At 35.6% G+C, this 23243-nt stretch overlaps 2 protein-coding genes and 1 pseudogene across 2 annotated transcripts; 2 read left to right on the top strand and 1 right to left on the bottom strand.

Annotated features, from left to right (window-relative positions):
• Positions 1–870: 870 nt before the first annotated feature.
• On the bottom strand, positions 871–2954 carry LOC140806353 (uncharacterized). Its single transcript, XM_073162964.1, has 6 exons — positions 2570–2954; positions 2336–2427; positions 2088–2239; positions 1940–1989; positions 1680–1754; positions 871–1579 (listed from the first exon to the last, which is right to left on the bottom strand). Exons 1-6 carry the CDS (start codon positions 2920–2922, stop codon positions 1108–1110), a joined length of 1194 nt encoding a protein of 397 aa, XP_073019065.1. The 5' UTR covers positions 2923–2954; the 3' UTR covers positions 871–1107.
• Positions 2955–7011: 4057 nt separating this feature from the next.
• Positions 7012–8345, top strand: LOC140805057 (myb-related protein 315-like). The gene is made up of 3 exons (XM_073161242.1): positions 7012–7329; positions 7475–7604; positions 7686–8345. Exons 1-3 carry the CDS (start codon positions 7197–7199, stop codon positions 8284–8286), a joined length of 864 nt encoding a protein of 287 aa, XP_073017343.1. The 5' UTR covers positions 7012–7196; the 3' UTR covers positions 8287–8345.
• A 5307-nt stretch (positions 8346–13652) lies between these two features.
• On the top strand, positions 13653–23008 carry LOC140806354 (GPI inositol-deacylase-like; annotated as a pseudogene).
• The last annotated feature ends 235 nt before the right edge of the window (positions 23009–23243 follow it).

Below are 23243 nucleotides of genomic sequence, written 5' to 3'. Positions count from 1 at the left end.
TATTGAGACAAAAATCTTATTGATGTCATTTTTACTCTTTAATTAATGTTTAGGCTTAAAATGGAGAATATTTTGTGCGCGTGTACTTTCACAAGGTCGATACCAGGGACAGTTTATACCGACTTTTTCTTGCATAGGTGACAACTGGCATTGATTGTATCTGTCACTATTTCTGGTCATCACACATCACATTTATGAGAACTAACTGAGTCAATTTTCATGCAATGTTAGGTTGAGTCAAATTTCTAGCATTTTGCAATATTTTGAGAGATTTCGAGTCTCTTTTAGTTAAGGACTACTTAAAAAATGTTTTTCAAGAAACTCCCATTTTATTACTCTGTCTTTCTCTAAAGTAAATCAGTTTTGGTTCTCAGAATCTCCTCCAGTTTACTTGAACCTATGATTATTAAGATTGTACTTGCAATATGTTTACCAATATATTGTTTTATCTTGTCCAGAGTTTTATATTCGTGAAGATGTCACAATCATGTATTATTTATTAATAATATGTTAGTGAAAGAAGTCTATAATCCATTCAAGCATCCCTGACATCTTCACATGTTTGTCTTTGCTTGATTCTGATACATGTGCATCAGCGACATGTTAGTCTGTTGTTCATTTTGTCTTTTTACATGTTAAATATGTTGTTATTTATTTTATTAGGTGACAGCTGATAAAATCCTCGACTTTGTGAGAGATTAGTTTTTCTACAACCAAAACTATTTTGAGGAGATTATGAAGAGAAAAGATTAGAGTTGAAAATGGGTTTTAGATTCTTTAAAATACATGAACCATAATGAAATGATAAAGATGATAGTAAAAAAATTAGAAATTCTTTTTTATATAAAAAACATAGCAAATGTTTCTGTTACTAAAATATGCAAAATAACAAAATTGTTTAGGAAAATATCTAAAGATGGAAGGGCTACGAAAATTGTATCCAACCTCCCTATAAAAACTCGAAGTTGCATTAAACCCCTATAATCATGGCTCGCTCTATAGTCTACACTAAAAACAGATGTCTTGTTCAGTATTCTCACTTTCAGGTTTGTGGTTTGTGGTTCTCAGCTCAGTGAAGACAACTAAGAATCAACAAATATAAGAATGTCATATATGTCTGCCCCTCAAACGAACCCTTGATGCCATAGCAATCAAATTTGCTCTAGCCTGCGCAAGTGAGCTTCTTCTGTGCTCATCGGGTACCACACTAAACGCCTCCATGAATTCTTCCCTCTGCAATCTCAAAGCATCCTCATCCTGGCTTGGCAAATCTCTCCTTAAACTAGCTTCTTCTCCTCTGCCTAAAGTACCAGAAATTCGTGAACTTAGGCTTCTGAGCCGACGACGGTTTCTTCTATCCGAGTCTGTGTCATCTGTTTCCGGACTGTTTAAAGCTTGAATAGATCTGTTTCTCCTGCTACGATGTCTAGTTCTGGCTGGACTATTTTCCTCTCGAGTCGCTCTAGTAGTAGTACTAGTATCCGAGGTAGTCCCTGCTTTTCTTGCTTCGACTTCTCTTGGAAACAGGAGCTGAATTGTATTCCAGAGAACTGTGTTCACGGTGCAGTATCTCCAATTGCTGTTTGGTACATAATTAAATTAAACCAACCATTCTTGTATTCTTATCACTTTGATACTTTAAATAGCATGCAACTACTACTGTCTACTGCCTTGTATACCTGATAAGTTGCCTGCACTTTGGACATCGCTTCCCACATTTGTCAGCAGCAGAACGCAAACATTGTTTGCAAAAACTGCCATAAATTAAAAGTAAATGATTCAGACTCTATTCAAATCACATGTTTTTGATTAATTGAGAGAAAGATTGTCTCACTAAACATCACAGTCCAAGTGGGCTTCAATTCAAACATCTATATTAGGCATCCTCTCCAAGAGACGAAATCAAAATCGAAATAGTTGAGCTAGAAGGTTCTTTTACCTGTGTCCACAAGGTGTAGTACTGGGTTCATAACATATCTCCAGGCAAATCTGCCCGTATAACCCAATTCTCAAGTTAGAGCTCAAGATTATGACAAAAAATATGACCATAATACAAAGAAAGCAATTCTAGATTAGGCAACTCTTACTGCACATGAAAGTTCTTCACGAAGCTGATCAAGGCAAGGGATAACAGGGCTTGGGCTAGAAACACCTGAGTCCTTACCATCCTCTTTAATCGATTCTCTATTCGGCTCTACTTTTGCTACAATATTCACCTCTATATTCTTTTTATCACCGCCTAAAATAATCAAAACCAAAAAAATAATGCAACTCCCATAACCCTCTAATAAATGTAAAAGAATAGATAGCTAAAGTCATCGAAAGTAAATCAAACCTTGTTGATATGATGTTGAATCATCTTCTTCTTCAAGATCAAGACAGGTCTCAGGATTGGAAACTGGACTATTCCTATGAGCCCTGCGTTTTCTGTAAACACCACACAATTTAGCATCCCAATGAATTTACTAAAGAAAAATAAAAATGATTGTACTTGACTGGGACTGCAAAAATTTACGGCACTAACAATCACAAATCAAACGTGTTATGAATAACACACTGTACATTATACCTTCTTGAATTTGTTGGTGAGGTCTTGAGATGCTGTATATCCGATCTTCTCCGCTGCTTGCACAATCTATCAGGTGTATCTTCAACGATATGACTAGCGATCAGAAGTGCTTCTTCATCCCATCCGGCCATGGCGGCGACCGATCGAAACCTTGGGCTGAACAAATTTTGATTTCCCGGACAATCTTCAGAAATCTCTGGCTGTTTTTTGGATGTATTTTCTGGGTTATCGGCACTCTTCTTCGGAACCTCGGTATCTGACATTTTCTTGTAATCTTTCCTACAGGATTTGCAATCTTTACAAAATTGGGGAGAGATGAAAGAGGTGATAAAAGGATTTGGCTCAACGGTCATATTTTTGATATTTAAGATTTAAGGGGTTTTTAATTCGCTGGTCTGGGTGAGTTATTTGGTGTGATGCGGGTGCAGAGGGGATATATAATCTCATAAATGGGCTTGTGCAGACAATAATCAAGGATCCACTAAATAACATTTTATGGGCTGCCCATGGTCTTATTGGGCTGAGAATTGGTCGTTTACGTTTCAAATCGATTTTTACGATTAATAATAATACGAATGGGATAAAAATAAAAAACGATACAATTAACGATCTAATTCAATTATTAGATGCTTTCGGAGAAATCTCAATTCAGATGAATCTGCAAAAAATTAATATTTCCAAGAAAATCAAGATCAATGATATTGTCTAAAAGGTATTGAAGTTTCTTAATTTAGACCGGGCGTAAATATGGTAACGGTTATAGATTTTTTACAGTTATAAATTTACAATTCTTGTTTGGAAAAATAATTACTATGGAAGCTTTCATATGGGGCAATGTTTATTTATGGTAACTGCATGCGTCCATAATATTAATTACCGTGGTGGTGACTTGTATTCACAAAATGGTCATATATCTGATAATCTAAAATTCAAAATATTATTATCAAAAATCATATATTTTAAATCAAAAAAATCCTATTCAAATAATTATTCATTGAAAATATAAAATATATATTATTAATTCTTATTTTGAAATAATTTTTAAATTTTCAATGTAAAAAATAATTAGCATAAGAAAAAGAGAAAATTACATTTTTATCTCATGATGTGAACGTTTTTCAGTTTTGGTCCTATATAAATCAATTTGAAGTCTTAGTACACTAACTCGATTTCAAACTTTTTTTTATAGGAACCTTAGACATTTATTATAATATATCTTACCATATTCTTCGTTTATTTTTTTTTTTTAGAATATCATTTAGATGGAAACTTACTAAATCTAACAAACAACTCTACTTTGATAGAATAGCCCAAAAATTCCCCCCGAAAACAATTGGAGATTAGGGTTCGTGTTTGGAGGGAAGACACGGCACTGCTAGAGAGAGAGGTCAGAAATTTCTGGATTATCTTTACAAATTATCGACTGACTTTTTTTGTATTTATTAATTTTACAGAAGGCTCTTGTCGAGTTTCATCACAGTTCCTCTTATCATAATCGTTTCTCAACTCTTTTTCTGTGTGGTCTCCATCATATTTATTGAAGGAAATCAAATCTTTTTGGCAATTTAGGAGTTACGGTAGGCAAAAAATGTGCTAATGGAGATATTTTAGGATTTCTTATTGTAAAAGCTGCCCATATTTGCGAGAATATGGGTGTGGTTTTGGTAGTGCATGAGTATAATATTTGCTACCTACTTTTATCCAAATCCACGAAATCAATCTTATTTTTTGTAGCGTATCAATTGTTTTGCATCTGACTCGATGTGGGAATCCATGCCATTTTTGAGGTTTGCAGTAACTTTTTCGCTTTTCGTTAAAGCCACTGGGAACATTGCTATATATCTTTACACGATGAAGTTGGAAAGGAAAGCAAGGAAAAAGATTGAGGATGAATCAAGGCATCGCATTAATGAGAAAGAGATTTAATCAACACTCACTCAAATATGTCGCTGATAAAAAGTTATAAGAACTAGGTAATGGTATGTTGTGCAAGAAAACCTTTTGGTTTACCTTCCGTTAGGACTCATAAATTTACTATTCAATAATTTATCTATGGTGGTGCTATTATCGTGAAATAAATACATAAGTGCTTTTGTTCTTGATTACGAACGTTGATTGTCAATTTCCCATGAATATTGAACATCATATTCTACATCATTATTTACTTCAACGTCAAGGGGTGCTTCGGCTTCCAGTAACATGCACATCATGCAATTCCTTCTCAACTCTTTTTGCAATATGGCTTGAGATTTGGAGTCTCTTTTAGGGAAGGACTACTTTAAAAAATATTATTTTTCAAAGAAACCCCCATTTTATTATTCGTCTTTCTCTAAAATGATAATTACAACCAAGGTGAATCCAATTCTAGTAAAAAACTCAGTAAAATTAAAATTAAATAAAATTAATTGTGCAATAAATGGGAAAAAAAATCAATTGCAAACAAACACATATAAAAATGAAAAAAAATAAACTTTTCAATCACAAACAAGAAAAACTGGGAAAAAAAAAACTTACAATTATTAACCTATTCGTGGAAAAAAGAAATTTTTACAATGGAATATTGTTCTTGCCTCATGGTCTTGATTCTTTGGTTAAGAAATGTTGAAGTTCATGAAAGGGATATAATCCATTTGTAATTTATCAATTGTTTCCACAACTTTGGACCATCTATGACAAATAATGATCCTATTGATTAGGTTGGTATCTTGTCTAATGATTGTTAGATTCCTTCAAATTGAGTCGAGGATTTAAAACACGTCACTTCAATCCTCCTCATCTACCCGTCTTTTGTTTTTCAACTCGTCCATAGTAGTAATTAATTCCAAGCTAACTAAAATTCTGATGTTCTTTCAAGAGGTTGACTCGACTTATAATTTTTTTTACTACGACCAAAGGTGGGATGAGAGTGAATGATTTTTTTCGCTGAATCCACATCTTTCTTCAAAAAGAAGAGCGATGGTGGCTCTCTCTTAATTGATCATACTAAAAATGAAGTACATCATCCACATCATTTATTTATATGATTGTATAATGTTAATTTTCTGAATTTTTATTGCCTATCTTATTATAATTAGACTTGTAACAAATATTCAAATTGTACATGATGAGAGAAACAGCAGAAATAGTCGGGAATGTATGATGCATGTAAAAGTTAGGAAAATACGGTGTGTGATGGTGTAAAAATGAAAGCTTCAATTCTTTTCTAATAAGCTTAAAAATGACTTCACAGCACATGTATTATGAAGTATTGGTTCAAATTTATAAGTTGAGAAGTTGGATAAGGTATAAAATGATAAAAGCAAAGGATAATTAATATTATACATTAAGAAAATAAAAAAGTGGGAAAAATTCATTTTTGAATTTTGATACATGAATAATTTGACTATTTCCAGTAGAAAACGAAGTGTCGGCATCTATGCTATGTGGATTCGAAGACTTGAATTATTTCGTATAATAATACGTAAATATAAATAATAATAATTATAAAACTATATTTTCTTGACTTTGAACCCAAAATGTTGAGAAATCTATTTAGCTGTCGTGCTTCGAGTTAATATACCGAGTAGTTGGGAGCATGTAGTTTTGAGTGCATGAACCCATTATTTTACTTTGTTACATTATCCACGTTTCCTTCTTTCTTTTCCCAAAACTAAAAGTCTTTAGTTTATAGATTAACCAAAGTCATGGTGCAATAATTTGTATGAATAATTAAATTAATATACTAAGTTTATGTCTTTAAACTCGCAAGTATCCACAAGTAATATTCCATGTACTTGAAGATTTTGGAAGTAATTACGAGAAGAGATGCTCTTAACGACAAAATTAGCCAGCTCTGATGGCACCAAAAGAGAATCCCATCATTAATTGTCATTAGTTTTTCCCCTTCCGAACAAAAAATTAAGCCTTTTTCTTGTTAGAATAACACGTGGGTCCTTGATTTTAATAGATTCTACCAAACTAATACTAGTTTTATATTTTAAAATACATTCGAACATATAGATTAAGACTCAAGAAGTTCCGTGTTTCAAACTCGATACTTGAAATTATTAGTTATTCAAAAAAATTAATTTTGCATTCTCGATAGGAAAATTTACATTTTGAGCTCATTAACTTGCACTTTTTCTTTTTAGTTCTTTTTCAATCGGTGTGCGATAGGAAAATTTACATTTTGAGCTCATTAGCTTGCACTTTTTTTTTTTTCTTTCTATTTTAGTTTTTTTTTTGAATTGGTTTGCTGACATGACATCATACATAACGTGACCATACTTTCGGAAATTTAATTAATAGTTTGAGTTGATATATGAAACGACCGACAATGTATATTTTTGTAAAGCAACAAGATTTAATATTTGGTTCTTTCTTTGTCTAAAAATTAATATAGGATTAAATTTTATTCCATAGCCTCAAAAACAAAATAATCATATTGCCGTCCCTCTCCTTTATAGGCCTTAGCCATCCATGCTTTAGCATATTCAATAATCTCTCGTTTCCCCTCTTAAGCAGCACATTTTCATTATTTAAGTCACTAAATGATCTGTGAGAATCTTCTTTCCAATATAAATTCTTCCATTTTGTCCACAACATTGAAATCAACCCTTGTCAATTTAGTTTTTCTGGACAAGATCAAATGGGAAGACAACCTTGTTGCGACAAAGTCGGTCTGAAGAGAGGTCCATGGACTGTAGAAGAAGATCATAAACTCATGAGTTTTATTATGAACAATGGCATTCAATGCTGGAGAATGATACCCAAGCTTGCAGGTAATAACTAAACACTTGAGTTCTATTTCAGATTTATTTGATATACGAACGCGATTTAATTTTCATTTTTACTACGAGATTAAGTTTTGTGAAAAGAATGGTCATTTGATACATATATATTTCTTGAAACATTGTTATAATGTAGGGTTGTTGAGGTGTGGAAAAAGCTGCAGGTTGAGATGGATAAATTATCTGAGGCCAGACCTTAAAAGAGGGGTTCTATCAGAAATGGAGGAGAATCAAATTATAGAGCTTCATGCTCGCCTTGGGAACAGGTCTGCTTTTAGCTCTAAATTGCTACTCAAATATTTAAATAATAGAAAATCTTCGGCTAAAGCTTTGCCAACATGTTGCAGGTGGTCTAAAATTGCATCACATTTTCCAGGGCGAACGGATAACGAAATCAAGAATCACTGGAACACTCGAATCAAGAAACGGCTGAAGCTCCTCGGACTAGACCCTGTCACGCACCAGCCCCCCATCCAGCAAAAAACACGACAAAGTCATGAAGAGACTAACAAAACAGGCCGCATCGACTCAAATTCGCGAGACGAAAACGAGCAAGAGGAGATCAAGATCTCTCATGCACTCAAAGATCGTCCATCAGAAACAGAAGTCCAAACAAGCTGCTGCAATGATCAGGCCAGCACCAGCATCGAAAGTGAAGCCACACATCTCATCAATAACTATGAGATGCTGATGCTCACAAGTAATATGGACATGGACTTATGGATGACAAATCAAGAAATGAGCAGCATCTCGACCGGTTACTGCCCTTCGTTTTCTATAGAAGATTCAGTGAACTGTTACCCGAATGCAGGTGGCCAATCGGCCTGTTCGATTCAAGAAAACAGTGCTCTATTTCAGTGTGTCGAGACCGCAGATTCAATGGTTTCTTGGGATTTTGTATTCAATCAATTTGATCAACAATTTCTGTTTCCTGAAACAATGGGTTGAGACATGCATCTTCCTGGAATTCTTGATTTATTCCGAGTCCACCATTAATGTAATTATTTAATCATGTGTTCATAATTAATATCGGCTCTCTTTTTGCTCAATTAAGTACTTTTGTTTGATAAGAGGTTAACTTTTTGAGGAAATGAATTCTTTTACGGCATTATTATAAATTAACCATCTACTATAATCCTATATATGCTTAATCATTTTGTTTAGGACTTGGTGTTCTCCTTTTGACGAAGTTGTCAATTTGGACATCGACATCAAGTTGGTGGAAAGAAATACAATCTCAAATTTAAGTCATCGCCGTACAGGTGATAAAATATTTAATGATACTGACAAATATAATAATTAATTAATGACCACTGAATGTAATGAGGAGTTAGTAGTATTATAGAACTAATTCTTTTTTGACAAGATAAGCTAAAGAAATTAGTTCAATTAATTGTACTTACAACTCCATATTTAAAAGGCCAAAAAAGTAAAAACAAAATAAAAAGGGTTAATTAAATTGCTATCTTAAAGTTGTTGGAATTTTTTTATATAAATTTAAAGATCTAAAAATATTTTGGAAGTTTTTAATTTTGTATAACAATTTTTAATATTTTGTTAGATATGACTATCTAGATTTTGAACTTTGTTAACAAATTTTTTTTAATATTATTATAGCTTATTTGATTTTTTAAAGAACGAAAAATATTTTATACACACATTTAATATGTTTAAAATTTAAAATATATTATTTATTATATTTAAACGCTATTTTAAGATTGATCAGCTATTTAGTTATAAAAAAATAACGTGGGCGTAGTAAGAAATCCTCCAGACAAATGTAAACAGCTATCATCCTCTGTAATCGATTCTCGTTCTTCTGTATTCACCTCTATGTTATCTCTCACAGCCTATAATAATCAAAGGCAAAAAAATAATGCAACTCCCAAAATCCTCCAATAAACGTAAGAATAGAGAGCTAAACTTATCGAAGTAAATAGAACCTTGTTGGTTTGATGTTGCTTCTTCTTCAAGATCAAGAACAATCAAAGGATGGAAAGTGGACTAGCATCTCCACAAATTTATTGAAGAAAAATCTAAATGAAAGTGACGGCAAAAATCCATGGCAACAAGAAGGAAAAATCTCCACACAATGAAAACAGATGGCAATGATACAAATTATAAGAACTTTTCTGATCAATTTTCATTTATGTTAATGATTAATCTTGTTGGAACAAAGAAATTTCTCGACAAGTTTGTGGTAGTATTTATTGATGTCATTCTTGCATATTCAACAAGTGAGGAAAACCACAAGGAAGATCTTCGTCTTACTCTGTATATGCTCAGAGAAAAATAATTATAAATTTAAGAAATGCGAATTTCGACTAAAAAACGTCACATTTCTGGGTCATATAATATCTGAAATGGGCATATCAGTTGGTCACAAGAAGGTGGAGACAATCATAGACTGGCCTTGATCGAAAACTGGAATAGAAATTTGAAACTTTCTGGGATGAGTTGGCTATTAAGAAAATGTGTTGAAGGATTTTCTTCCGCTCACTCCGAGGAACTCTAAATTCAATTAGAGTGAATAATGTGAGAAGAGTTTTAGATCCTGAAAAAAAAAAAGAAACTTGCTTCTACGCCATTATTAGTATTTCCCGAATGAGGCATGAATTTCACAATTTACAATGACGCATCAAAAGAGGATTGTGATGTGTTCTCATTCAAGAGGGACAAGTAATTTCCTATGCATCGAGAAAATTAAAACCATGTGAGCAAAATTATCCAACACATGATATTGAATTAGCCACAATTATATTTTTGCCAAATATCCGGAGATTCAACTTCTTTGGTATCAAATGAGATATTACCGATCACCAAAGCCCCAAATATTGTTCATACAAAAGGAATTAAACATGAGGCAAAGACGGTGGATCGAGCTATTGAAAGATTACGACATAAGGATAACAAGATATCTAATGCGCTAAGCCAAAAGGACTACATAGTGTTACGACAAGACTTTTGTCCAATAGACACCCAAAGTTTTTTTTCCCGAGTTTGGAAAATGTTCTCATGAAACCATGAGTACCAAGATAACTCTCAACACGACTTGTCAATCCTAAAGTGATGGACAAATTGAGAATAAAAATACAGATTCTTGAAAATATTCTTAGGGCATGTGCCATAGATTTCAGAGGAAGTTGAAGTAAATACCCACCTTTAATTGAATTTACCGATAACAATAATTATCATGGAAGTATTAAAATAGGACATAAATCTATCATGGAAGCTGAACTGTTCAAGTAAATGTTGATAAAGTATCTATTATTAAGGAAAAACTCAAGAAAGCTCTAGATCGACAAAAGAGCTGGGCTGATTTAAAGTGAAGACCGTTGGAGTTTGAAATCGATGAGAAAGCTTATGTTAAAGTTCCCTATGAAAGGAGTGATTCGATTCAGTAAATATAGAAATCTAAATCCAATGTATGTTGGACCCTTCGAAATACTGGGAAAAGTGGGAAACCTAGTCTATCGTTGGCTTTACCACCAGGCACGTCAAGGATTTACAACGTCTTCCATGTCTCATAGCTAAGGAAGTATGTTTCAGATCCAAGTCACATTCTTGAAGTTGCACCGCTACTAATCGAAGGAAATCTGAACGAGAAGCTGAAGTATTAAGAAGTTCCCATTCGAATAGTGGACATCAACGACCAAATACTTCGGCGACAAACCATTCCATATATCAAAATACAATGGTCTAATCATACCGAAAGAGAAGTTAATTGGGAACTTGAAGAAAGAATGCGCAGACATCACCGCTACCTTTTCAAAGACCAAGATAATTAAAGTTTTGAAGACGAAACTTTAAACAAAGAGGGAAGGATGTGAAGACCCAAAATTTTACTATACAAAGATACAAAGTACCAAGTTGATTTTAGTTTTGCATTGAAAATGAATTATGTCATGGAAGAGAATAAATTACATGTAACATTTGCCATGGAAGGGGAAGGCCTAAAGTCACATTGGTTATTACATGTCATAAACCATGCAACCTTTGACATGGAGGGGGATGTCTAAAGTTACATTGATTATTACATGTCATAAACCATGTAACCTTTGAAATGGAGGGGGAATTTCTAAAGTCAAATTGGTTCCTTAAATAGTGGTTAAAGAATGAGTGAAATCACACCAAAACATCAAAAGTTCTCCCCAAAAGTTGCAATTTTCGAGTATAAAAAATTCTGCCCAATTTCAGAAAGTTTTGCTCATTGTTTTACACTTTTAAATCCGATCTTTACCGTTCAAAATATACCTACACGTGGTTGGAGCAACATATCCAAAATTCACATCGATCCAATGGTTCAATTAGGCGCAAACATTTTTGCAAGGTGACTGATTTTTCAGTGTCAAATTCCAACTTGTTCATTCCAAGATTTTCAGAACAATCTTTTAGGTAAGTGGGTTTTTGCTATACTCTTATGTACACTTGATATATATATATATATCGACATACTTGTTCCTTGTAAGTATGTCCACATTTGCTTAAAAAAACGTTATGTATGTTTCTTGAAATTTGATCGGCATGATATGTTTGTTCCTATTTGTTATGAACATTCTTGAACAATTTGTTGTTGAATATTAGTTATAATATTTGAAAGCATGTTTGAAATATTTGAAATGCACTGTAATGATTTGAATTAGAAATGACAAAGAAATTCCGATATTTGATATGTTTTGTTTAAGGCCCTGATGAAATGAGATATAATAATCGTTCTTTTGACATCGTCCCTTAGATTAGTAACACATAGGGAACTGATCAGTAAACCATGAAAATGAGATGATTTTCAATGCTATGTTTGTACTGTGCTTATATTCGACTCAACATGCTTACTATTGAAATTATGATAATATATTCGTATAATTATCACCTTTATATTCGTTATGCCCGATCCCCTAGCAAATGTTTCTGTTACTAAAATATACTAAATAAAAAGTGTTTAGGAAAATATTTAAAGATGGAAGGGGAGGGAAAATTGTATACAACCTCCCTATAAAAAATCAAAGTTGCATTAAACCACTATAAAATATTAATAGGCATTTAACCTCACGTGTTTTTAAAACTCGAGTTCATACAACCTCAAGCCTATAGATTTAAATTCACACGCCCGAGTGCACCTGATAATAAGTAAATAAAAATCGATGTCTTGTTCAGTATTCATGATCGGTCTTCAGGTTTGAGGTTTGTGGTTCTCAGCTCAGTGATGACAACTAAGCGGAGTCAATTAAAACCAAAAAAACAAAAAAGAATCAACAAATATAAGAATGTCATATATGTCTGCCCCTCAAACGACCCTTGATGCCATAGCTCTCAAATTTGCTCTAGCCTGCGCAAGTGAGCTTCTTTTGTGCTCATCAGGTGCCACACTAATTGCCTCCATGAATTCTTCCCTCTACAATCTGAAAGCTAACATGGCATCCTCACTTTCCTTAAACTCGCTTCTTCTCCTCTGCCTGAAGTACCAGAAATTCGTGAACTTAGGCTTCTGAGCCGACTACGGTTTCTTCTATCTGAGTATGTGCCATCTGTTTCCGGACTGTTTAAAGCTTGAATAGATCTGTTTCTCTTGCTATGATGTCTAGTTCTGGCAAAGACACGTGTTTTCCGTGAAATGCATTAAATGTGTGTGTTGTCAAATTTGAAAGTTGGAAGCAGACGGTTGGTCGCGAAAATTTCATACGCAATTCAATAAATGCACGTGGAACATCAAAATTCGATTATAAATAGATAATGCAAAGAACACAAATCTAGATTAGGCAACTCTTACTGCACATGAAAGTTCTTCACGAAGCTGATCAAGGCAAGGGATAACAGGGCTTGGTCTAGAAACACCTGACTCCTTACCTTTATTCAGCTCTACTTTCATCTGATATGTCGGCAACAGTTTTTACATAAATTTAGTCCAACTGGAAAACGTTTCAGCTAGTTCCCCTACTTTAAAACTTCCACAGCTATTTAGTTTGACTCCAAATTCTTCAGGAGAAGGTGGAAACACACGAAAGCGAAATACTGCAACTCAAATCAACCCAATAAAAACCACAGATAAAAAGCCCCTGGAGCAGCCTACTTCAGTCAGTCATGTGGATAGTCCACTACATTGCTTTGTGATTTGTTCTCCTTCTTGGCACACGAGATAAAGCAAACCCTGAAGCCCAAGAAACAAAATGATAGAGCCCATAGTTTCAAGCCCATAAGATATATGGCAAGCCCATCGTTTAAGAATAATCTAGATTAAGAATATTCTAGATATATACATATATATATATATATATATATATACATATATATATATATAAATCTTTGCTTCATTTGTAAAAGTACATAGGAAAAGAAATGAATTTCACGTTGCCTCTCTCTTTCTCCCGTATTCCGTTTTTCTAATCACGCAGACATGATAGCAGGCATGCTTACCTTTTCTGTTTTCAATCATTTTTGCAGATGAAGATTATTGTTTACTTGCAAAACTTAAAGAGATCTGTCGGAGAAGCTGCCCTTTCATCTCAATCACGGAACTTGGAATCATCCCAAGACAGTCGTTCTGATGATAGCTCTGAGCACTTCTTTGTTACACTTTCTGGGTCTGGGTTCTCCCGTCCTGGCCTCCTGGGCAAGTTAAGATGCCTGATTCACTAAAGGGTAGGCAGTCATTCAAATCTCAAGAAAATTCTTCCATGCTTCAAACCCATCCAAACAGCATTCATCTCGGAAGCAAATATAGTGGAGTGGCAGATATGTTAAATGATTTGGACACACTTAATGAATATGACGGGGTGAACATTTTTCTCTCTGCGGTTGGGTCAAATTCATCAGTTTCTGATGCACATAGGTCCTTCTATGATACGGTTGAAGCTCAGGATCAAGTTTTCTCTCCTCCTTTGCTAATGGATGTAGAACTTATGGCTGATTCTTACGAAGATCTACTTGGTATGTTGATTTCAGATTTTGCGGCATTACAATCTTATTGTTAGCTTACTTATTTTCTTTGTAAAAAGTATTTTTGATTTTTTTTCCAGTTTTGAATGAAAGCTGGTTAGTTCCCAGTTAAATAGGTGTGTAATAATTCATTTCTTGTTTTATTAAATATTTTCCCTATAGGTGAATATTTCTCCGATACTGTAATTGTTTAATCTAAATATCCTGTTATTGCAGGCGCAGCACCCTTATCAGAGACTGAAAATGCTTTGATGGAACATCGAGAATAAAAATATTGAGCAGATTGCTGTGTGTCTTCAAGAGAGAATTTCTTTAGTGGAATTCCTTCTCTCGTCGTTGTTTAACTGGGACTTACCTCCCTGATGTTTTACTTGTCTGGTTCTGTCTAATCCTTCTACTGTCGCATGCTTGTGGATAGCTGATCTGGTTTTACTTGTACAGTTATACAGATAACCTTTTACTACAGCAGTAAACTGGGCTTGCAGATTTACATTGTCTTTGAGAAAAGATTGGCACGCGTGTCTGCTCAGGTTCACATTTTTTAAGGAAAGACATGAGGTAACTGATGCTGTGATATAAATCTAAGAAACCTGGCAGGCCAGGTTTGATCTCTTCATGAATCATGTACCTGTTAGTTTGTATGATTCACGCTAATCTGCCAGCTTGACATACATTAATGTATTAATTAGTGTATTGATAGTTGCTTTATTTGATGACTTGTTGAGTGAATTATGACAGCAGGTGGCTTCTACTGAAAATTTGTTTCCCTTCTTCCAACACTTGTCTTTAGTTTTTGTTTCTGGTGGCAATCCAACTATATATACTGTGCAAAATTTTACCATAAAGAAAGTTGCACATATTTATGGAAACTATATGAACAATGTGTATTCCACATTTTCTTGAAATTTTTTCGTGAAGTGTTGGACTTTTATTTAGAGTCTCGATTTATATCTATGTTCTCTAAGAAATGCCTAATGGTCAAGGATACTTGGATTGCGATACTTGTGTCGATAAATTTGGCCGAACCCTTGAAAAAATTGGTTTCTTCTTTTATTCTTTGTTCAGCATACACTTGATTTAGCGGATAAATTTGCGTTATCTTATGATTATTATAAATATAAGTTCGAATATTTGGGCGGTGGTTACCAAAAGATAAGTATGAGAAGGGCGAGGGACTGCTTATCAAGATTTTTAAAATATATTTTAATCTGAAAGTTGGTTGTCCGTACTCGTTTTTTGGAGGTTCCAAGTTCTTTTTTTTTTCCAATTCCAATTCCAAGCGACGTATCTGACCCGTTTTATTGGGTTTCTCGCCCAAACCTAACAAGGGTCCAACAAATATACTTCAACACAGTTCCATTAATTAAGCATCGAATCAACGCTACGATTTGCGCAATATATTCTCACATCTTCGATTTCTCCCACTTTTAGTCTCTTCGTTTTTCTCTCACCTGAAGGTACGTTACTTTTTCTTACCTTTTTCTACTGTTGCGATTGGTTTTTTCTGTTTTTGAGCTTCTAGTAATGTGATTTCCGCCGTTATTTTGAATCCACTTCTGCTTATTTGTTTCTTTTTTTTTTCGGATTAATCGCATAATTTATCGCTGTGAACTGATTCGCATCTCTTTGCTCAGACTTCCGGTTAACTGTTGTGGACTAGATGCACATTTCAGCATTTCAATGGCGTTGAGCTTGTACAGCTTATTATAATATTTTTCTAGTGACATTTTTTTTACTTTTTGTTTGATTTTTTTTCGCTTGGTGTAAGATGATATTTGCCACGTCTGATTTACTTGTTTCATCTTGAATCTTTGGTTGCTTACATAGTTGGGAGCGTCTGCGTGCAGCCAGTGATTGGAAAATAGTTTTTTGAGTGGGAATCAGAAGTGTATTCCAGATATGAAAGATTTTAAACCTAAAGTTAGAGTAGCAGTTGCTGCTATCTTTGCTGTATCGATAGGTCTTACTGGTCTTTATGGCTTATTGAAACCAATATCAAATGGTTGTGTAATGACATACATGTATCCTACATACATTCCCATATCAATGCCAGAAAATATGTCTTCTACAAAATACGGCTTGTATTTATACCACGAAGGGTGGAAAAAGATTGATTTTTATGAGCATCTTAAAAATCTTAATGGCATTCCAGTTCTTTTCATCCCTGGAAATGGTGGAAGCTACAAACAGGTATGCCTCTCTCTTTATGTGGAGTTTTGATGCTATCCTGACTCTCATTAGTATTTCCTTTTTATCAGGTGAAAATTTGGACAATATAATGATTTTGACATAGTTGTTGCATTTATTGATGGGCATATATTAGGAAGCTTTTGGTCTATATTATACTGTACAACATGGATTTTGAAATATCAGTCAAGTGGTTGACATGCAGTCGCATGAAGGGCAAAAATTTTGAGGAGCCATGTAGTCACTCTTACGATGCTGTCGTTGATTTGAATGAAATGGTGTGTCATGATTGGATTGCTTCAAGAGGCCGGAATGTTAGATTGCATATTCAATGTTGGACACACTTGCTTATATGTTTGCCTGCTCTGATGCAGGTCAGATCCCTGGGTGCCGAATCTGACAGAGCTGATCAAAATGGTCCACTTGAACTTGATTTTTACCAAGATTTCCCATATTTGGAAGATGAATTAGATGCTGATTTGACTGGAAATATGCTACCAAATCAATACACTTCTATGCTTGATTGGTTTGCGGTAGATCTTGAAGGTGAACATTCTGCTATGGATGGTCGGATACTTTCAAGGGCATTCAGAATATGTTGTATATGCCATACACAGGGTATCATTTTGTCACTTTAGCATGAAATCCGATAAGCTTGTGTTGTGAATGGCGAATTCAAAATACATGGCAGGTAGTTACGCAGAAGAAAACTGACAGTAAAAGAAACAAGTCTAGTAAAGCTGAAGTAATCTAGCTTCTTCGTTGGCATAAACCGTGTTGCTTAGGCTGATGATGAAATAGTCTATATTTATAACAATTTTTATCAATGTTGGCGTATGAAGTTGGTTATTATTTTTCTTAAAATGAGATATGAGTTCTTAAGTTTCCCCAATTCTCTGTGTCCTGTTGCGATGTTTCAGTATTTCTTGTAGATACTAGATCAATATAAAAAATCTCAAGATGCACGGGCTAAAGAAGGGGCTGCTCTCTCTGGAAGTCTGCCCAGGAGTGTTATTTTGGTTGGTCATTCAATGGGAAGTTTTGTTGCTAGGGCTGCAGTTGTGCATTCTCGTTTGAGGAAGTCTGCTGTTGAAACTGTCTTGACACTTTCGACCCTGCACCAGTAAACTATGTTTTTCTTTTTTGTTTTTTAGAGTTGGTTTAAACTTTAATCACAGTTTATAGCTATCCGATACATCTGAAATATCATATTTTTCCCAGATCACCTCATGTGGCATTGTAGACATCCTTGGGTTACTATTACTCTCATGTGAATCACGAGTGGAGAAAAGGGAACGAGGTCCAGACCTCTCAATCTGGACGTGATATAGCAGATCCTTTGCTCTCGCATGTTGTTGTATCCATTTCCGGTTGATATAATGATTATCAGGCAAGGTTAACATTTAAGATTAATTATTGAAAAGTCTAGATATTTGTTTTAAAGAAACAACTAGAAATTTGGATCAAGGCAAATTCATGAAGATTTTATGTGATAACGAACACAACGATTTGTGATATCATTTAAACTTTCTTATTACCTTCTTGCTTCCCCAAAAATCCAGCATCAGTATTTGCATTGATGAATGGTGAAGGGAAATTTATTCCGTCTTCAGTTTGTCTATTTGAGTCAGTATTGCTGTTCCTTACCGGCTCTCTTAAGAAGTTTATGATATAGTTTGTTTTTTCTAGAATACCACAGTGTCTATACGTGCTAGCCATTGTGCAGCAGATTCTGGATACCCGTCGATTTAATTATTCTCTTTTGACTGATATTTTACTTTGCTCTTCTTGCTTTGCCCAATGCTTTATGCATGACTTGCTCTGTTAATTCTAGGTCCGCTCAAAGTTGGAGTCTCTTGATGGTATAGTGCCTCTGTCACATGGCATCAGGTTATCTTATGGTGTAATAAGCTGGTTGTGCAAGTGAGTCACGTTGTTCCATTGGATCTATTAATGCTCTAGGATGTGCCCTGAATTATATCCACTTTTCAGGTGTCACACACTCTTCTGAGTCTGGTAGACACGAGGACCGGAAAACCTTTTCATAATGTAAGAAGCAGACTTTTTTTTTTTTTGATAGGAAACTAATAATATATAGAATCTGTAAAATAGTCTGATACAAAATAAGCGAAAGAGTTTTCCGCCATAAAAACAGCTGAAAAATAAAAACGACCAAAATAAAATTACAACATTACGAACTTCCAATCCCTAACCACATCTGAAATAGCTAAATGACCTAGGCCTCTGATAATTCTGATTGACTGCGCCACCCTGAATTTCAACAAATCCCACACTCTGTCCTCCGAGGTTGCTAAGTCATTGAAGATTCTGTTATTTCTCTCAAGCCATATAGTCCAGAATGTGTAATGAACTACCGTATACCAGAAAGTATTGACGACTGGATCATTTCCAAATCCCGGATCTATGATAAACATGTCTTTGGCCCTCTTTGGAAAAATCCAAATTAATCCGAACTCTTGCAGCACCTTTATCCAAATACTTCTTGAGAACACACAGTGCACCAGTAAATGATCCTGATCCTCTTCATGGTCGTGACATAAGCAGCACCACTGTGGCCTCAAAGCACAAGATGGCCATCTTCTTTGCACTGAATCCGAGGTCTGTAACTTGCCCAGAGCGACGATCCACGAGAAAACTTGAATCTTATGTGGGACAGGCACTTTCCATATTTGATTATGAGGTTGAAATGCAGGAAATAAATTAAAAGGGAAGAAAGACTCGTAAAAAGAACTGACCGAGAACCGACCCGAAGAGTCACCCAACCAAACCCTCCTATCCTCCGAATTCAACTCGATCCTGACCGAATGAAGTACTCCCAACAAATTCCCAAACTCCCCCAACTCTCTGTCACTAAGGTGTCTCCTAAAACGCACGTCCCAGCGATAGTTATGACTCTCACCCGACTCGAAGACCTCATAAAAATTACGAATAGGTTTATTGATGACTGTACAAATCGAAAACAAAGAAGGAAATCTCACTTTGAAACAAGGTTTCTCTCCCCCCCCAAACATCCTCCCAAAACCTAATGGAGTTCCCCCCTCTCAACACCAACCCACTCAGCCGCTGAATTGCCGGGAAAGAACGAGAAATACCTTTCCAAGGGCTACGAGAAGTCGTGTTCCTAGCCAATCCCAAGTCCCATCCATTTTCTTGAAAACCGTAAATGCTTTGAATAACACTTATCCACAACTGTCCCTTCTCCTCTACACCACGCCACCACCATTTCCCTAACAACGCTTTGTTTCTCAAACCAATATTCCCCACTCCAAGCCCTCCCCTATCCTTCGGTCTGCAAACCATTTCCCAACCCACGACGTGACATCTCTTTTCCCCGTCCGTTCCATCCCACAAGAAGTCTCTCATAATTTTTTCCATTATTTTCGCTACTTTTGTTGGCACTTTAAAGAGAGACATGTAAAAAGAAGGCATAGCGCCTAACACAGCTTTTATGAGGGTCAATCGTCCACCTCTAGATAAGTACGATTTCTTCCAGCTTGACAATTTTTTGGACATCTTAGTAAGGACCGGCTCCCAAAAATCAATAGCCATCGGTTTTCCTCCCAAAGGTAGCCCTAGATACTTAATCGGCCAGTCATCTTTTTTGCACCCAATTGTCTGGGCCAAAGAAAGCACTTCCTCTTCCTCACAACAGATCCCCAGGACTACACTCTTATTAAAATTGATCTTCAAACCCGATTTCAATCCAAACAAATTGATTATTTCCACAAGTCTCCGCACATGAGTTTCCTTTTGAACTAAGAAGAACGTGTCATCGGCAAATTGAATGTGCGAGACTTCCACACTACCCCTCCCGACCACCAAACCTCTTACTTCATTCAAAGCCTTAGCTCTGTCAACCATCCTACCCAGTGCATCGATGACCAAGTTAAAAAGAAAAGGGGACAGAGGATCTCCTTGACGAAGTCCTCGTTCCCCTCTAAATTTCCCCCTCGGTTTACCGTTAATAAAAATCGAGAACGATATGTTAGACACACACCCTTTTATCCACCTTCTCCATCTTAATCCGAATCCTTTTTTCTCCAACACAAAATCCAGAAATCTCCAATCAACATTGTCATACGCCTTTTCCAAATCAACTTTCAGCACCCACCCCTTTTTTTTCTTCTTTCGGTAATCTTCGACCACTTCATTTGCAACAAGACAACAATCCAAAATCTGTCTTCCCTTGATAAAAGCACATTGATTGTTTGCTATTGTGAAGCTCATCACCCTTTGAAGTCTGTTAGCCAATACTTTCGCAATGATTTTGTACAAACTCGTCGTCAGACTGATAGGTCTGAAGTCAGTGATCTTAACCGCGTCTTGTTTCTTGGGAATAAGGCAGATGTAAGTTTCATTAGTGATGCCGTTCACCACTCCCCCACCATGGAATTCAGCCAACACCTTAACTAAGTCTTCCTTAACTGTAACCCAATTCTTTTGGAAAAATGCTAAAGTGAAACCATCCGGACCCGGCGCTTTCGACCCTTCACTGTGAAACACTGCTTTTTTAATTTCTTCCTCGGTAAAGGAAACTTCCAGTTCATCTCTTGCACTGCTATCCAAGGGGCACCACTCCATATCCTCCAACCCGCCACCTTCCCCTTCCGATTTCCTATACAAATGCTTATAGAAACTGACAATGTTTTCCTCGATCTCTCTCTCCCCCGTGACCACTGTACCATCTTCCAACTCCATCTTGTCTATAATGGACTTATTTCTTCTGTTGCTCAACAATGAATGAAAGAACCTAGAGTTTTGATCACCTTCCCTCAACCACTTCACTTTCGCTTTCTGACTATCCAACTGCCACTTATTAAAATTCAAAGTTGCCAACTCACATTTCACGTCTTTTCTTTCTGAATTTAAAACTTCAGTCCATCGTCCCTCGGCTTCCAGCTCGTCCAAAAGCTTAACCCTAAGCTTCAACTCCTCCAATCTAACACCCACATTGCCAAAAACTTCTTTGTTCCAGATTATGATATTAGCTTTCAATCTTTTGAGTTTTCTCATAAACTTGTAACCCTCCCACCCTTGTTCCTCCCCCTCAACCCACCACGTCCGGACCAAATCTTTAAATATATGATTTGACAACCAAGCATTTTCGAATCTGAACGGTGTTGGTCCCCATTTTACCTTCGTGGTGTCAAGTACCAGTGGAAAATGATCCGAAGTAATCCTTGGTAATACATTTTGTCTGAAATATGGAAAAAAGTCCCCCCATCCAATCGAAAATAAGAATCTGTCTAACCGGCAACAAATCGGTTCGTCCCTGAAGTTTGACCACGTGTATTGAGCATTCAAGAGAGGAGGATCATAAAGGCCCAACTCACCTATCAACATATCAAAACAGAGCATGCTAGTAGTGTTTGAAGTGCTATTCATCTTTTCTCCCGTGTTTCTGACGACATTGAAGTCTCCCCCTAAGCACTTCAAACACTACTAGCAGACTTGCAGTGTTCACTAAAATTCTTCATAAAGTAATACATCATAACATTATTCCATCGAGACATTCAACACTAACACAAAATTCTGACCAACTTCATAATCAAGACAGAAACGTTCATTCTGGTATTTTACTGATACCTTTTTTTTGTATTGAATTAGAAGCTGGCCTATTCATTTTCAAATTATGCTTAGAAATTGACATTTTTTTCTTGGAGGCAAATAAACTCCGGTCACTGCTCTGAGCAACCTGCATATTTGTCTGTAAAATGATTTCTTGACATTTTTCCTATTTCGAGATGAAGTAATTAAAGAGGCAGATAATATACTATTGATATTTCCGATAGAGAGCAGTAATCTACATCTGTGCTTGATTTCTATACTTGTAGCAGGGGGATGCTACCCTTAGGTTGTGCTTGCTATAGAGGTTTTTTTTTGGCTTAGTAGTTGATAAGCTTTTTAATAACTGAAAACTACGGACAGAAGCACAAGCTCTTGGCGTATCTGGTTGCCCGAGTAATATAATGTAGAGTGAAGATGGGCTTGAAAATGACCTTTACATTCAAACTAGTACTGTCACATTTTTAGCTATGGATGGGAGAAGACGCTGGTTGGACATTCGGAAACTGGTTAGCTTTATTTTTCAGTTCAGAAACCTTTCCTTAGTCTTTTTCATCAGGGTGAGATTGTACAGTAAAGTTTACTAGTCAACATATCTTCTTATAGCTCTACTACATCTTCTTCTAATATGCATTTTATATTTTTTTCCAAGGCTCTACTTCTCCAATAGATAAACATAGAGTGGATGCTCCTTTAACTTGTAATTTTTTTCCTTATAGATCTGAAAGATGCATAACCTGAATGACAAAAATGTGTCCAATAGATAAATGAGTAGGTCATAATGTTTATACTATATCATGTATGTTTCATAGAGCTTTTGTAATATTCAGGGCGCAGACAGGAAAGACCACTTTATTTTTGTGACAAATCTTTCACCATGTTCTGGAGTGGGACTTCATCTTTGGCCAGAGAAGGGGACTTCGTCGTCGAAATTGTCAATGAACAATCAATCGTGTTCTAGAAGTTACGTAAAAAATTGTGCATATTCCTTCTAGACCAGCTCCCAGGCATGCATCATATTTCATGTATTGTGATTATAACAATTTTTAATAACTTAGTTTGAATATACATGCTTTCTGATCATGGCCATTTTTCTATAAGATTGAGCCAGGTGGTCAGACTGAGCAAGCTCCTCCATCTGCTTTCGTTTGGTTGGGTCCTCGGGATCTGGTTGGCTTCAGATTCTTGACAATTTCAGT

This window comes from Primulina eburnea, chromosome 11 (assembly GCF_022965805.1).
Source record: "Primulina eburnea isolate SZY01 chromosome 11, ASM2296580v1, whole genome shotgun sequence".
In the NCBI taxonomy this organism is placed as follows: domain Eukaryota; kingdom Viridiplantae; phylum Streptophyta; class Magnoliopsida; order Lamiales; family Gesneriaceae; genus Primulina; species Primulina eburnea.
This window is presented reverse-complemented; position numbering and strand designations above follow the sequence as displayed.

Excerpts from the sequence above, each read along its gene's own strand:
- LOC140806353 (XM_073162964.1), bottom strand. The coding sequence starts at position 2,922 with ATGACCGTTGAGCCAAATCCTTTTATCACCTCTTTCATCTCTCCCCAA. Across the intron at positions 2,428-2,569 it reads TCACCAACAAATTCAAGAAG|AAAACGCAGGGCTCATAGGA; the intron begins GTATAATGTACA and ends TGGTGTTTACAG. Across the intron at positions 2,240-2,335 it reads TTCAACATCATATCAACAAG|GCGGTGATAAAAAGAATATA; the intron begins GTTTGATTTACT and ends TGATTATTTTAG.
- LOC140805057 (XM_073161242.1), top strand. The coding sequence starts at position 7,197 with ATGGGAAGACAACCTTGTTGCGACAAAGTCGGTCTGAAGAGAGGTCCA. Across the intron at positions 7,330-7,474 it reads AATGATACCCAAGCTTGCAG|GGTTGTTGAGGTGTGGAAAA; the intron begins GTAATAACTAAA and ends GTTATAATGTAG. Across the intron at positions 7,605-7,685 it reads CATGCTCGCCTTGGGAACAG|GTGGTCTAAAATTGCATCAC; the intron begins GTCTGCTTTTAG and ends AACATGTTGCAG.